Source organism: Maniola jurtina, chromosome 13 (assembly GCF_905333055.1).
Source record: "Maniola jurtina chromosome 13, ilManJurt1.1, whole genome shotgun sequence".
NCBI lineage: Eukaryota > Metazoa > Arthropoda > Insecta > Lepidoptera > Nymphalidae > Maniola > Maniola jurtina.
The window spans coordinates 5,464,598-5,481,377 of NC_060041.1; the positions used below are offsets into that span (position 1 = coordinate 5,464,598).

A 16,780-nucleotide genomic window follows, 5' to 3' on the forward strand; every position below is an offset into this window, starting at 1 on the left:
CAATGTGGTACCTAATAAATATTATATATTTAGGTAGGTATAAAAGGATCACCAGTCGTATTAATATTGCATATTTTGGTATGTACAGATGGTATCTACAGATAAAAAATTGAAACAGTTCAAGTTTCAGAGAGGAAGTCATTAAAATAATTATCATCATACCAACTAAATTGATAGAATGTAAAGGTGTGATAGAAATGAAAATAATAGAGGGATTTATGGGTAGGTACTTATTCTGTTGTACAAAAATGTCTAAACTACTAAATGTAATTAATGCAATCTTTGTAATAATTTTTCTATCATCATTATTTTTAGATTAGTATCATTTTAGTAAATTTTGATTAGAAATCTGTGAGCAACCATAAAAGCACCGTGTAAATAAAAAAAAAATTGCCTTAACAATTTTAAAACATTTATTTCGTGAAACATCAAGATAGACAACTAATAAGTTTATACTTAACTAGAGTTATTTTTTTGGAAATATTCTAAGTACCTAAATGCAAATCTAAATTGAATGTAACATCTAATCCAAAGCCAATATTAAGATCCGAGACAAAAAAGTGTATAATTTCAAAAGATTATACTGATCGCACATTAAAACACACACAGCGTGCTGCAACGTATTTCCAGTAATAAAAATTAGAATGACGTCATCAGTACGCGACGCTCACATCTGACGCGCCAAAAATTCTATGGCGTCATCACGCTCATGAGGCGTGTAGTGTAAGTACAACTCTTATCTTTATGGCCGCTTTTAACCACGCGGTGAGATTATAAGGGTGTATTTCCACTGAAACGTGGAGACGTGTTCAATAGATCAATCAAATTATTATTAGAGATCATATTTTTATCAAGTCATGGTTAAAAACGAAAACACACGTCCCCGCTCACCACTTCTTTTTCGCTTCTTTTCATTGAAATACAACTCTAAGCGCGCTAACTTGTGCATACCAAGCGCGCTTGCTATGCCCGGTTGATACCTGTACGTTGTACGCATCCAAATGTTCTTGTTGAAAGCGGCCATAAAGATTGTTGAAAGCTGTACCTAATGTACGATCAGCTTTAAAGAGAGCGCACTTACAATCAAATATAAATAAACTGAGAACTAGTTAATATTAAAATTTTGATCGGTTTTTAAAACCGATACCATCTTGTTTCCTTAGATAGGTAACTAATCAGAGACGGCATTTGACGCTATGTAGCGGCCACTGTGAGATGGCAACGATACCCAAAAAAATAGAGCTTGAGTCTACATTTTTAAATTTTCGCCCCCGAAAAGTGACCTACATATTCAAAATTCATTTATTAACTTTAAATTCAGTATTTTGGGTGAACTTAACTTAAACAAACTTGAAAAAAACAACTTAATCGGTCTAGTAGATTCGGAGGAAATTGACCGTAACAGACGGACAGACACACGAGCGATCCTACAAGAGTTCTGTTTCTTTTTAATAAATGATTATGCAATGGCCGCAACCCCACATCTTCATTTTCTCTATTAGAAAATTTATATAAGTACATACTGTGGATTGTTTAAAAAGGGAATACTTCTACTTTCTTTATATCTAAATATAAATAAGTAAGTGTAATAAGTTGTTAATAATATTATGAATACATTACTTTTCTAAAAGGCACTTAGATGTTAGACGCAATGCTAATCTCTATTTTTGGGTTTAAATATTTTTAAGTCTGTGGTATTTTTAGGTATGTATTTTATAATATTAGACATAGATTACACAGTATATGTATGTGAAATAAAGTTAATTATATTACAAATATTTTTCAAATTGTAAATACTATTTCTATGAACAATATTTCCTGTTTCATAAAAATTACAGATTGCTATTATAGTTAGTTGTTACAGTCATAGATAAGTATATTTTTATTATTGATTTTTAATTGCTTAAAAATGCATGAAAAACAAACCATACTTACAGCTAAATAATAAGTTCATATTATATCTATATCAACAATATTTAACATTAACAAATGAATGGTCAAACAAACATATCACAATATTTAAATTTAAAGTAAATAAGTGCTAATTCGGTTGTACGTAAGTACACCATCATTTAACTAAATTGACAATTAATTGATGGATCTTTGAACTTTTACACAATGTTACGTGCGGAAAAAAAAGCAAACAAATCAATTTAGTTTGATTTAAAGTTTGTGTTCAATAGAATTAGCACTATTATCATTAGACTTCTAAAATATCTAGAACAAAAATAAAATAATTATGCATGTAAAAAAGAGTGGTCTTTTTTGATAAATTTTTTATAAATTACTTATACAATTCTAACGTGAAAATTTTCTAAAAATACTAGGTGTAATACAAAGTTCTTAAAATAATAGTAAAGCCCGGAATACATGAACTTCGATTGAGAGGCTTTGATTTTATATCGCTGGTTTCAAACCATAGTCAAAAATCAAAGCCTTTTATTAAAATGAATCCAGTGTTTTTTACTGTCAATTTGTAGATTTTGACATAAGAGCGTATAAACAAGAATGCTTTTTGTTTCAAGAAGGTTTCAAGTGTTACTGAGAAACAACCTCAAAATCATAATGTTTAAGTAAACTAGATTTTATGAAAGTATGTATAATGAAATACTTTTGATGTATGATTGGAACGACAACCAAAGGTCATTATTAGTTTGTATTTTCTGAAATATTATATAATGTTAATAAGAAACTAAATGAAATCATTGTATCTAGTAATAAGTGCATGTAAGCTATTTTATTTATTTATTATTTCCTGAATCGTGGCTACAATGTGCATACGCAACGTGGATTGAAAACCAGCGTATGCTGGCCACAAGCGGCAAATGTATGCGCTATATTCACGGAGGGCATTGGCGGAGTGTATTGTACTAATGTGTACAAGCAAGGCCCTTTAAACGCAACCTAATATCAAATGCTAAAACCGTTTGGCATGCTTTCGTTTTCCTTTCGATTGATACATATTGCAGCGACTCTTTAAGAATAAGGCGTGCGTGGATTCACGTTGATCATCTCTGTAGTGCTGAAACATTTGGTAAGCATTGCGTTAGGTCAACGAAAACCGGTGGAGTGAACTTAAAGGTCATTGCATACGTAACGTGTGCCGAACGGGACGGGAGAATTTCTCGAATTACCATTGGATAACTAGAAAGTTCCACCCCATCCGTTTTTGAGTTATCCAATAGCAGTTCAAGTCTTTATTTCTTCAAGTAAGAAAATTCCTACGGGTTTTTAATCACATATTCATCTCACGCGGAAGAAGGTGCTGATACTTCATATATTTAAATGCGAAAGTTGTCTCAGTATGTCTGTCTGCTAGCTTTTCACGGCCCATCTGTTTAACCATTCTTGACGAATGGTACAGAGGCAGCTTGCATCCCAAGGAAGGACTTAGGCTATTTTTGTCTTGGAAAACCAAAGGATTCCCACGGGATTCTTACAAAACCTAAATCCACGTGCATAAAGTCGCATGCATATAGGCAACATTTTACCCTGGAAATTCAAAGTGCTTCTAAGGGGTTAAAAAAACTATATCCATGCGGACGAGCATCATCTATTAATTCATAAAAATAAGTGTACACCTATACTAACTTTGTTTCTACTCTACAATATTTAGAATATAGTACGTCATACTTACGAAGCCATGGCAAGGTTTTTAGGAATAGGTACATTTTCAGGAATGGGGACAGGTTCCACGATACTCATGTTGGGAGTAGGAGGAGGGTATCTAAAATAGGCAAAGATGTAAAAACCTAATCTATATGTATACTAATATTATTTAAAGAGATATTTGTGAGTTTGTTTGTAGGGAGTAATCTCGAGAACTAATGATCCGATCGTGAAAATTCCTTCACTCATAGATAGCTACAATATCCCCGAAGGCTATGTTGTAGGTCCACTTACACGAAGTCGCGGGCAAATACTTTTTTTTTATGAGATTTTACATTAAGTTTGCCTTTATAACAACATCCTACTTAGAGTGTATGTCAACTGAAGCGGTGCGGATCGGAGCCGCGTTCAGCGGACCAAACAGATTATTGATAAATCATGTGATAATTTTATCACATCCAATAGGAAGTCGAAGTCTCAACCACTAACTAGGTAATAGAGCTATCACCGCTCCACAATAAATTATTATCTCGTAAATAAAATGAAGTATTAATTTTTAAAAAAGTAAATATTACCTTGTAAATAAAATAAAATACTTATTACACCTAAAACATTGTAAAGTACCTGCACACCTGAGAGTTTTCCATAATGTTCTCAAAAGGTGCGTGAAGTCTGCCAATCCGCATTTGACCCTATGGTAGACTATGTTAGACCCGTGCTCTGTAGTGAGCCGGCAATGGGTGATGATGATGATGATTACCTCTTAGAGCAGCGGACATGTATGACGAGCAGCACGATGCCCAGCAGCAGACACAGCGTGCCCACCACCACGTACGCGACGCCCAGGAACGGGTTCTTGCCGCCCAGCAGCGACGTCGTCGATATTACAAAGGACTTCCGCCCGTCGAAGTCTATGACCGGGTAATCTGTGGGAAAGGGGCGTATGTTTTATCTAGTATAGTACTACCACTTAATAAGTTATGCCAATGTAGCACAGAAATCTCCTTTTTCGGGTTCCATACCTCAAAAGGAAAAAAGGAACCTTTATAGTATCTCTTCCTTATCTGTCTGTCCATCTGTCCGTCTGTCGTGTCTGTCAAGAAAACTTATAGGGTTTAATAACACAAGTAAAGGAAAAAATCCGAAAACTGTAAATTTGTGGTTACATTACAAAAAAAAAAAATATTCATGAACAAACAATATTTTCAATTTTCAAAGTAAGATAAATATACCAAATGGGGTATCATATTAAAGGGTGAATTTTGAAACAGATTTTTATTTATTTAAAAAATACTTGAGTACGGAACCCTCGGTGCGCGAGTCTGACTCGCACTTGCACTAGACACTTACTATATTCAACTCGAAGCACGTAAAGGCCTGAGACAAGTCCGGATATAAATCCCCGTTGCGTGTGGTCCACTCTTCGGTACAGCTTGCGGAACGTCGGTAGGGCCGCGGTGCGCATCCATACAATCAAGTCTTCGTTCTTGAAAAAAATCGTTTTTTAAATTAGCTATTTTATCCATACGTAAGGACCTAGTTATGTGCTTTAACCCGATACCAAACGTTTTTGATACTACTGCTACTATAATAATAAAATTGTAATAAAATATCTATATTTTCCTAAGGTGTCTCAAGTCAGATGTGATCAGGAACTCAGCTCATTCAAAATTTAATGTGATCGAATACTTCAGTAAATGATGTGATGGTTGCAAAGTGAAAGCCCTGCTCTTTCAAATTCGGGGACACAATAATTTTGGATTGTATTATTATTTTAAATGAAAAAATATATAAATTTATTATTACATGATGCCCAAGACTTTGTCTGCGTGTATGTAGCTTTTTGAAAATCCCGCGAGAATTTTCGAAATTTTGCCGATTTTCTGGCATAAAAGTAGCCTATGTTTTCAGGGTAGGTATAGGCTATCTCTATTTCTCAGCCTTTGTTCAGTCATTGTGGCGTGAAGGAGTAACAAATATCCAAACTTTCATATTTATCTTCTCAATAGTATAAAACAAATTCGCCACCCGACGTCTGTACGTTTAGATGTTTTTAAGAGAGTGATTCAAGAAGATGTTTTATGTATAGTTTAATATTGCTTTGTGTTAATTTGTTGAAATATCACGATAATTGTTCAAGATGCCGGAAGAAATTAAGCTGACTGTAGCTTCCATGAAAAATGTTGTCTTATTCTTTTGAAATATAACAAAATAACCATACTGACACCTCATTAGTATCTACTTTGCACCCATGCGAGCAGGGCAGGTCACTAGTAATATTTTATTATTAGAACAGGATCTATTATCATCAACGCCTTACCAGAAAACCATTATTTTCCGTGTTATTTGGATCCAACTCCCAAACATGACGACGCCAGTTAATGGGTTTCGTGTAGTTTGCAAATGCTGAAATCAAACACGACCATAAAAACCTCCTACAAGAGAAGAAAATAATTCTTTTTTACTTTAACGCATTGTTCCTAAATCTAAATCAATTTTCATTTTCATTTAGATATACCAAGTGAGCCCGATGGAGTCAAAAAAGAAAGAGGCATCAATTATGTAAATGACAATAGTATGTGGATTTCACACGCAGCTCGCTTCAGCAATGCACAAGACTGCAATTACTTTTATACAGGACATATTATTAATATAATAAATCATGGGTTCGGAAAGAGCAGTCGCAAAGTTTCTTGTTAGTCCTTCTTGGTAAGAAAGGCATTCTAAACCAGTGGTAGCATTTTACGTTTCAAAAATACTTTTTTTTTTCACATCTCTTCCATCTGCAATTAGTCGGTGGACTATGAACAGATTTGAGGACCAAATATCCTTGGTCCTCAAAAATACTTGTTAAAGTATAATTGAATTTTTAAAAATGTACTATTATTTCTATGTATTTAAACATTTCTTCAAGGCAAGCGCACTCCAACCTAGACTTTTGTTTTTTTAAGCATAAGATTTGTCACAAAATCGCATCGGTTGGTGGATGTACACTTTAATTTAACTGTTTGTGTAAAGTATTTTGATCAGAAATGTAATTATCCCGTTTCGTTCGCCAGTTCCTCAATTTATTAATGAGGCTTGTTAACCGATTGGTTGTGGCAAATATAATGGCTTACCAGTTTTCAGATCTTGGCCTGGAGGGTTACGAAACTTGATATTTTTATCCGAAGTCCAAGCAATACCTGTCCTTAGCACTGGCACATCCATGTTCATGTCTTTTGATGTTACTGATAGTGAATCTAAAAATATAAAAAGCTGATCAAGTGCGAAAATTCCTGATATCTGGCCCCCATAATTTATTATGACTACTTTGTATCTATAATGTAAGGAAGTTTTACAGAAAATTAAGTTATCAAAGGTTTCTAGATAGATCTTTGCCCTCTGGACTAGTGGAGGAGTCTCAGGCTAAAAAGTACTGCTGCAAGGACTAAGCCAGCAGTCTTCAAATTACAACCCACCGTCTATAGTTTAGACTTTTAGAGCTAAAATGCCTGATATTTCTGGCCTACCACAGTATATCATTACTACATTGTGTTTATAATGTAGAAAAGTCATTCGAAAAATGTAATGAAATGTTTCTAGATAGATTATGTATTAAAATGTGTAATTTTTTTTGTTAAACATGTTTCCTTATTTATGGCTACTGACGATTTATGGCAGCATTTCAGTTTAGGAAATATGTAGTGCATGTTGTCATATCAGAATGGCAACTTATAAATTATTCGTATATAAGATAAAAAAATTATTCATTGTTCAAATGTGTGATAAGATTAAAAAAATAATTGTGCTTTTACCATTGAACAAAGAGTTGGCAATGGCACCACAAGGTGCTATCGGCACTCCATTGTCAGATGCAAAGGGTTCACAGTCTCCTGATGGTTGACTAGTAAGACGGCCAAGAAGTTGATTGTCGTCTCTGTATAACAGTAAATATTGAATAAGGCCTTATATCCACCATTGACGACCTTCCTGGCGTATTCGTGAGCGCTGTGGTCTTATAAGTTGGTTCGGTTGGTCCCGGGTTTGATTCGCGGCAGGGGCAATTTAGGAGTGACGGTCTGGTCTGGGAGGTAAGTTGACCAGCTACCGGCAAAGTCGTGCCGCCGAGCAGTTTAGCATTCCAGTGTAGAAACCGATAAGGGGTATGGGTTTAGTAAAACTGCTCTTCCAAGTTAGCCTACATCCATCTTAGAATGCATCATAACTTACCATTAGGTGAGATCGCAGTCAGTCAAAGGCTAACTTGTGAAACAATAAATAAGACAAAGATGGGTAGGGTAGGTGACATGCATGGGCATTTATTCCTCCAAGGTGAATTGGAGACAAAATTAAGCAGAATTTAATTTAAAATACATATTATAAAATTTAGATAGCTACCTGGATTTGACATATCTTCGATGATTCTGGTAGTAATTGGAGAGTCCATAATAGAAATACACATCCCCCTTAAAATCTTGTGTTAAGTTAAATTCAATTAGGCAGGTGCAGGCTGTCATATTGTTTTGCCTGATATATTCAGCACAGGTTATATTCTCATTTTCTTTCATGCAGTATGTGTAGTCTATCACATGTTCCTTTACCTGCAATTTTATGAGAATTAAAGATTTGCGTGCCTATTTTGTATTTCCATCTATTTATTGCTGGCTGATATCTATAGAGTGTACTTTGATTTTGCTTAGACTTAGCCAGTGGTGGTAAAGAATAAATGAGTCCAACAAATTATTTACTTTATAGTATAAAACTATGTATACAAAATGTCCACTAAGATACAGAATAGGCCTTCTGTTTACCAACTGTGATTAACTTAAACATTTTTACTTTAAAATCATTTGAATTCTATTTTATCATTTTCTAATGTGAATTTCATATACCTATAGAACCAAAACAGCAATTTGTAATATATTAATTTTTAATGTGATTAGGATTACAATGTACTACTATGGTAGGTATATCAAATAAATACAAGATGGTTGTGGTAATTGAATGTAGTAAAAATATGACAATGATGACTCACATCATTATAATTTATAACATTTTAATAATGAGGAAAACCTTAACACATTTTAGTTGAGTTTGAGTTACCCATAGGCAGTTCGCCTGCCGAGTACTGGTATTCAAACTGTGCCAGCAAAATTCAAAACCTTCATAAACAAGCTCTATAGACGGACTTTGTGGTCTCAAATTAAAGTATTTGTAAATCTTACCTCATCGGAGAAGTAAAGTAATCCAATGCCCACGGGAATAAATGCAATACCTATCACAAAAAAGGTCGGCAGAACAGTACCCGCAGTAAGAATCGGTTGCCAAGCAGGCAATCGCTGCTGTTTGAAGGCAGACTCTAGAAAAATAACATAAATCAATAATAGGAGGCCATAAGAGGTGTTTCCACTTTACCCAAAATTAGCTTACCTGCAGGACGCCTACTCTTTACATTCTGATCAGAAGTATCGCTTGATGTCGCCATGATTGTGTAGAATTCTTAACTATTATTTATAACGTTTAAATAATTAGCGAAACCAAATTCACACACACAAAATTCATCACCATTTCAACGATATCAACAATTTTCGTTTGACAAAAAAGTAAAAACGTTTAAGGTAGTGAATGGTAGTGAATAGGTTACTCTTTGTCAGCAAAGAGTATGTAATCATTGTAATCACTGTCAGTTTTGACAGTGATATTATTTTTTCTTTTTTTTAAATTTTTGAATTAAAGTAGTGATAGGTATCCAATTCTGTAATATAAATTTTTAAAAAAATATTTTGTCTACGTTCGACATCTTTTTTCCTTAACTGGCATTACAGCTCTGGGTTCTAACTTTTTGACATCTCATTTCCCCACACATCTTATCACAACACAAAACGTAGTGATTATACTATATTCTCTTTGCACAACACGATGAACAATCCACACAGTAGAGGCCTTTTAAGGAACTACAAAATATGCGAAGTGCGACAAGGATCCTTTGGCACTTGAATGACATTGACAGAGGCACAGCTAATAATTTATTAGTACTATACGTAGGTACAGAAGATTCACTGATTCACTCTATAATAAGTACTTGCGACGATTTAATAACCTACATAATTATTATTAAACAGATAAAATTACGCACGCAAGCTAAACTAAACTTCATCACTACGGGCGAGTGTCCGTATTGCTTTGCATCATTTCCTCTTCCTACGTCACGGACGTCACCACATCGTCACAGAAGCTTAGGGTTGTCAACAATGAGTAAAAAATACAGTAGATATTTTAACATCAAGCCTTTATTTATTTTGTTATTTTAACATAATTTCCTTATTTCTAAACTTAACTATTACATTATAAGTACCTATAGATTAACTATTACAATTGTTAAGTTTCTTAACCTTATGTTGGTAACTATGTGTTATGTTGGTTTGTAAGTTTGTTTGTAGAAAGTAATCTCTGGAACTACTGAACGGAAAATTCTGTCACCAGTAAAAAGCTACATTATTCCTGAGTGATATAGGCTATATTTTATTTTATTTTAAATTATAGATTGTTACGAAAACTGTAATAAGCTGTAAAAATTTTTTTTTTTTTTTTTAGTTATTAAATATTTATACAATGATTAATTTGAATCTTTTCACACAACAATCATGGTAGCAATATTTTTTTGGTCTTTTTGCCATTATCAATAATTATAATTCATTATAATAATTATAATTCATTATAATAATTGTAATTCATTATAATAATTATAATTATAATATATACCTATTAATGTCTATAACAGTATTTTATTCTACAACTAGACACACTACACTAACTCTTTCAAAATTTACAAAAAAAAATTCATGAAAACCGAAAACGATGTTAAAATCAAAATCGTGCTTAAATTAAGTCATTCGTCTAGAACGCCCCAGCCCTGAATGATTCAAGCCTATGCCTTGTAGGTACTTAACGTCCCGCAAGTACCAAGAGTGAAACAGGCCTGACAGAGGGGCGTAGTTGTAGAATAAAGGCGGCCAGCAATTAGAATCTCCCCAATTTTAGGGAATATGTTGAAATCGAGTACATTTTATCTAATTTTAATGAATGAATCAGAAATTGGGAATGTCTTTCCGGTTTCCACAGCGAGAAAGAATAATAAAAACCATTGATAGGCTATGGACTTGCAACCTACCATGTTTACCTATTTAAATACTATATTTGCGTAGTGCTAAATATAGTTATAAGATGCAGACACATTTGCGGCGCATCTATAATACAAGGTGCAGTATATCCTGATGTTAATGTATATGGAATAGCTCTAATATTTAAAAAAACACAGTGATTTTCAGATTTTTTTACTCAGCAACACCACATCTATACTAATAAATAAAATTGGAGTGTCTGTCTGTAATTTCGAAATAACTACCTCATATTAAGCTCATATGGTTATTTGAACGATACCAACACCGAATCACACGTTTTTAAAATTTTTGTCTGTCTTTCTGTCTTATTGAAAAGGGTAATCTTTGGAACGGCTGAACCGATTTTGACGGGATTTTCACAGACAAGTAGAGAATTGACCAGGGAGTAACATAGGCTACTTTTTTAACTGACTTTCAAAAAGGGAGTTGTGTTTTTCTACCTATGTACACCGAAATCTCCGAGATTTCTGAACCGATTTGCGTCATTTCTTTTTTAATCGATAGAGGAACTTTGCGACATTGTTTCATAAAAAATTTGGAGTCCAACTCCTCAATCCTGATGCTGCAGGGGATCTGACGAACCCACACGGGCGAAGCTGCGCGCATCAGCTAGTACAAAATACAAAGGGACAGCGTGACACTTCGAAAGATCAGAAGATGGCGGATTAGTTCGAATTTTGGCCACGCGCCAAAAGATTAGTAAAAAAAGAAAGCGCGCTAAAAAGTAGCCAAAAATTGTTTGAACTCTAAACTTTCATCACTGCACCTTCGTCACTAAGCATGAGTCATTCGATAATCGGATGTCAGAAACGAGTGCAAAATAAGCAAAAAATACTCGCGATTTTACACTCAGATAGGTACTAAAATGTGTGACTCCTCATATGTTTTCTTAAATTGATTTTCTTCGTAAATTTTTTTTGACAAACGTCGCAAGAATAAAGTTCCGTCCTAGTGTGAATAAACATATGCCTCTTTAAAGCTGCACTCACTGTACATTCATAGTGACAAACATTGCAACGATAAGGTTTCTTGCCATCGTGAGCCATCATAATGTGTATACTAACATCGCTTTTCCTTGTAAATTTATTTTGACACATGTCGCAAGTGTAAGGTTTTTCCCCAGTATGAGTTCTCATATGCCTCTTTAATCCAGAACTCATCGCAAATTTATAATGACAAACATTGCAACAATAGGGTTTCTCACCAGTGTGAGTCCTGGTATGAAGTTGCACACCTTTTTTAGAAGAACTCTTAAAGTCACATAGCTGACAAGAATACGGTTTCTCACCAGTGTGAGTTCTTATATGATACTGTAAAGTATGTTTGCTTGTTGATTTATACTGACAATAGTTACAGCAAAAAGGTTTTTCCCTGTTGTGTACGTACTTAATATGGCTCTTTAATCCTGACTTGGATGACAATTTACAGTCACACACTACACAAGAGTAAGGTTTCTCCCCAGTGTGAACCCTCATATGAGTCTTTAGGTAATTTTTTCGCGCGCATTTTACTGGACAGAGCTGACACGCATAAGGTTTTTGTCTAGTATGTACATTCATGTGGACTCTTAGAGAAGTTGCACTTGAGCATTTATACCCACAATGCTTGCAGCAATATGGTTTCTCGCCAGTATGAATCCTTGTATGAAGTTTTAGTCCACTTGTTGATGTACATTGGAAGCCACAATATTTACAAGGATAAGGTTTTTCGCCAGTGTGAACACGCATGTGTATATTCAAATAACTTTTTCTCGAAAATTTTGAATGACAATGCTGACACGAGTGAGCTCTCTCCCCAGTGTGAGTAAGCATGTGCAAATATAAACCAGCGTTACTCGAAAATTTATATTGACAAATCTGACATGAGTATGGTTTTTCTCCAGTGTGTTTCCTTATATGTACAGTTAATGAACATTTCTTTACACATTTATACTCACAATAATCACAAGAAAAGGGTTTGACCCCAGTGTGAATTCTCTTGTGGTTCCTTAAAGTATCCTTTGTTTTTAATTGAGCTTGACACACATTGCAATGGTAACGTTTTTCTACAAGGTGAGAACGCATGTGGTGAATTATGCCACTGCTAGATCCAGTTTTGTAATGACATAGCTCACATGCATAGGGTTTCTCGCCCGTATGTGTCCTCATATGAATGATTAAAGCAGTTTTGTTTGCAAATTTTTTTTTACAAATATCACATGTGAAGGATTTTTCACCAGTGTGCGTCTTCATGTGAGATCTTAAGTATCCTTTATTCACACATTTGTATTGACAGTGCGCACAGGAGTACGGCTTTTCCCCAGTGTGAGCTCTCATAATATGATGAACTAAACTAGTTTTATCTTTACTAGTCCTATGACAAATATCACAAATGAGCCGATTTCTCTTACTGTTCCTGCTGATAAATTGACTCGATAGATTTTTGTTTTGATTACAACCTTTTGATGCAGTTACATTGTTCAGTTCCTCTTTATCACTATGTGGACTTGAATGGGTTTCTAAACTCTTACCTTCTTCGTCACTTTTTTGTAATTCCAGCATCTCAATCTCAGTCCTTGGACTTGAATTTGTTATAGATAGAGTATCTTTTCTGTTACTATTTTTTATTTCTATACTATTTTCATATATCTCATTCTTAAACACATCAAAGTTTGCATCATAGAAATTATCAAAATTTAGCTCCGTAACTTCCTGATCTAAAGGTTCCTGTTTAAAAAGTGTCTCACTAACCATAGCAAAAACAGCCTCTTGTGATTGTTCATTTTTTATTTTAATAGTGTCCAGTGCCTCATATACAATGTCTGTTCCTGCCTGTTTGTGTTCACCTGTTGGTTTCTGACTTTCATCAGACGATTGTATGTCATTTAGCACAAAAGGAATAGCTCCGGGCCGAATTTTCTTCAACCCACTCCTTGTTTCACAGAAGTCATCGGTCAGGAAATGCTGTGAGCAAACTACGGCACCACGTGGCACGCGAGATCCTTGTTTATTGAGAGCTTGGAGCCAGGCCGTGCGGACTCTGGGTGTGGTGGGAAACCTATAAAAGTCATAGCATAGAAAATATGAGAATGTATGGTATGGAATGCATTATTCATTTTCATATTCAACTAACTAGGTACATGTAATTATGATATAGATAGGTACGAAAAACTAAGAAATGAAATTAATATTATCAATATCAAAACACGCTATGGATGACAATAATTAAATACTAAAAAGAAAGTAAAGGTCTATGTCCATACTAATACTATAAATGCGAAAATGTATGTCTGCCCAGTGCTCACTTTTCATGGCCCATCAGTTTAAAAAAAATTGACGAAATTTGATACAAAGGATCCCAGGGACAGACATTTTTAATTTTTATCCCATAGTGCCACCCTGAGTTTAAAAAAAAACTTACAATTCACATGAGCCAAGTCACATGTATCATCTAGTTATTAATACTTTATAGTTCAAAACCTAGTTCAATAGTTGACCCACCGGCTTCGCACAGATGGACTTTCCTGTTTGATAGACCTATACCTACACACAATCAAATTCTCAATGTACGAAATTAAAATGGTTTATTTTAGTTAGTACAAAAACATTACGGATGGTTACCAAAATGTTTACTTAAATTACACCTTTTACAGAACGTAAATGTAATCAATGCATACATCTGCTTCACAATCATCTTATAGTCGTACCTGTGAAAAGTAATTCCAGGAGAATCGGACTGTGTTCTTAACGTATTACTGCAGACAGGCACGAAACACTGCATTTTTAAAAATTGATAGGTATTTAATAAAACCCTAAAAAACTATCTACTATCTAACGAGGTAAGTACTAGGTAGGTATGGTAGGAATGTAATCAATCAAAACTTGAAAGTTGAAATGGTTGAAACCATATAAAAAAAAACAAATAAAAAAATGAACCAAGGACAAAGGGCCAAATGGGCCAAAGTCCAAAACAATCAAAGGGAACAATCAACAATCGTAGTGATGTTCAAAATGCGTGTCAATTATTTATGTGTGCGCACGTCATTTTGTCACTGTGTGCACCATCTAGAGTTGGGACGGCGAATTTGGGTATATCGATATTACATCAAAATTAATTTTCTATGTTACTACGACTGACCACGTGCAATATATATACTCCATACTAATATTATAAATACGAAAGTGTATCTCAGTCTGTCTGTTAGCTTTTCACGACCCAGCAGCTTAACCGATTTTAATGAAAGGTACAGAGTTACCTTGGGAGCGGACATAGGCTACTTTTATCCCCGAAAAATCAAAGAGTTCCCATGGGATTCTTAAGGCCCATCCGTTGTACCGATTTATATGGATACATAGGTAGCTTACGTCCTGGAAATTGACGTAAGTAACTTTTTACCCCAGAAAATTAAAGATTTCCCATGGGATTTTTAAAAACCTATAAATTCACGCGGACGGTTATTATATATATTCAGTAAAAACAAGAGTAAAATGAAACACTTTTCAAATAATTCAAATCAATTTATTAGTATTATTACTATAATTAACGTAGGCATATTATTTTATATTAACTATACTATGTTACTTTTTGTGGCGGAAAGTTTCTGACAGTATTGAATATTAATTATTCACAATCTTCTGTAAAACATACTTACTTATATTATATCTACACTCGGACTTTAAGAAAAGTGAGTAATGTTTTACATATTATGTACCTTTAGAAGGCAGCAGCTGATACTCATAAATTAGCCGTTTCTCAGAAAATAAGTACATATATACAGTCTGGCGCTTCCGGGATCTTGCTCTATTATAAAATAAAAAGCCAAGTAAAAGTCAAGAATTCTAGGTCAACAAAATTATAGAGAGCTGAACGTAGAAAACTGACTGAGGAAAATGCTCAAAACCTTCGTTTTTGTTTCATTATTAGCCAGCTCTCGAAGTGGGTTTCGTTCGTCCTTTATAACCTGAAATTAAATGAATTAATGTATGTCTTGCTGTTACCTAGTCAAAAATGCATAATTCTTTATGATGATAATAAAATTAAAAAAAATATCAGTAAAACAATGAGGTAATTTTTAATTTTAGAAATTATTTCAACTCACTTGTACCTAAAACCTTAAAATTAAGTATATATTATAACATAATATCTACAAAGTTTTTTTTTCCATAATAATTACTGTCTCTCTTTGCTGTACCTATTCTACTCCCTTTACAACCTCTCGCACTGCCGAGGGTCACTGGTAGAGATCTCTTATAGAGATAAGTGCTTCCTTGTCCACTTTATACAAATATACTTGTACAAATAAAAAATTAATAAATTAATTAATTGTTGGTGTCTTTTTTGTTTAACTATTGTCAAACAAAGAAAAGTGTAACATTACTACATATTTATTTGTAGATAAGTAGGTACCTACATACAATTTGAAAGAGCTTAGTGCTTACTGGTTGATGGTATTGACTATTGAGGATGTCTTTCAAATATAGTTGGTATTGCAACTGATTTCAATTTATTTATTTTTAAACCAGAAACATAACAAGACTCTTCCAAATGTTTGGAGCATAGACGAGAATATACCTTTCACTTCCAGATTTTCGTTTTATTGTCCTGATCCACGCAGTTCTAATTTCAGGACATTTTGGAAATCTACAAAAGTAAGCAAATGTTATTTATACGATAAAAGACAAATTTGATTTTATCGATAAAGTATGTACACATCACTACAAATGATGCCTAAAATAATTCATAAATTAAAATTAAATTGCGCTGTAAAACGTGATTTTTGTCAGTATTACACGAGATAATTACACTTATAACATGTAAATCTTTAATTTTTAGCGATTTTCGGAATTAAAGTCGCGGTTGGTATCGATGAAATAGTTATTAAAGACTTACCTATGAAAAGGCAATTCAGGAACTTGGACGCCTTCTTTCTTATATCTGGAGGCACAAAACACAGCGTCACACATTTGGTTTTTAGTTTTTATCGTAATTTTAACCCAGACTTTTGTGATTTTTAAAATTTTTCACCATTT

The 16,780-nt window shown here is 34.0% G+C and overlaps 2 protein-coding genes across 3 annotated transcripts; both read right to left on the reverse strand.

Annotated features, from left to right (window-relative positions):
- Positions 1–395: 395 nt before the first annotated feature.
- Positions 396–9,253, reverse strand: LOC123870869 (cell cycle control protein 50A). Its single transcript, XM_045914352.1, has 9 exons — positions 9,022–9,253; positions 8,817–8,950; positions 7,990–8,192; positions 7,407–7,528; positions 6,729–6,851; positions 5,930–6,015; positions 4,960–5,095; positions 4,370–4,535; positions 396–3,022 (listed from the first exon to the last, which is right to left on the reverse strand). Exons 1-9 carry the CDS (start codon positions 9,074–9,076, stop codon positions 2,977–2,979), a joined length of 1,071 nt encoding a protein of 356 aa, XP_045770308.1. The 5' UTR covers positions 9,077–9,253; the 3' UTR covers positions 396–2,976.
- On the reverse strand, positions 396–14,723 carry LOC123870861 (zinc finger protein 260-like). 2 transcript variants are annotated; one of them, XM_045914337.1, is made up of 4 exons: positions 14,458–14,723; positions 12,793–13,808; positions 9,294–9,301; positions 396–1,831 (listed from the first exon to the last, which is right to left on the reverse strand). In XM_045914337.1, coding segments are annotated over exons 1-3 (1,092 nt in total). In that variant the 5' UTR covers positions 14,532–14,723; the 3' UTR covers positions 396–1,831; positions 9,294–9,299. The 2 variants fall into 2 exon arrangements, with proteins under 2 accessions (XP_045770293.1, XP_045770292.1); XM_045914336.1 differs by lacking the exons at positions 396–1,831; positions 9,294–9,301 and having other exon boundaries at positions 11,301–13,808; positions 14,458–14,719.
- Positions 14,724–16,780: the final 2,057 nt, after the last annotated feature.

What these genes read in the sequence shown, in the direction of transcription:
- LOC123870869 (XM_045914352.1), bottom strand. Translation starts at nt 9,076, where the DNA reads ATGGCGACATCAAGCGATACTTCTGATCAGAATGTAAAGAGTAGGCGT. An exon ending in AGGCCAAGATCTGAAAACTG is followed by an intron (nt 6,016 to 6,728) that starts GTAAGCCATTAT and finishes GTTTGATTTCAG; the next exon opens with CATTTGCAAACTACACGAAA. An exon ending in CGGAAAATAATGGTTTTCTG is followed by an intron (nt 5,096 to 5,929) that starts GTAAGGCGTTGA and finishes ATTTTTTTCAAG; the next exon opens with AACGAAGACTTGATTGTATG.
- LOC123870861 (XM_045914336.1), bottom strand. Translation starts at nt 14,531, where the DNA reads ATGCAGTGTTTCGTGCCTGTCTGCAGTAATACGTTAAGAACACAGTCC. An exon ending in CCTGGAATTACTTTTCACAG is followed by an intron (nt 13,809 to 14,457) that starts GTACGACTATAA and finishes TGACTTTTATAG; the next exon opens with GTTTCCCACCACACCCAGAG.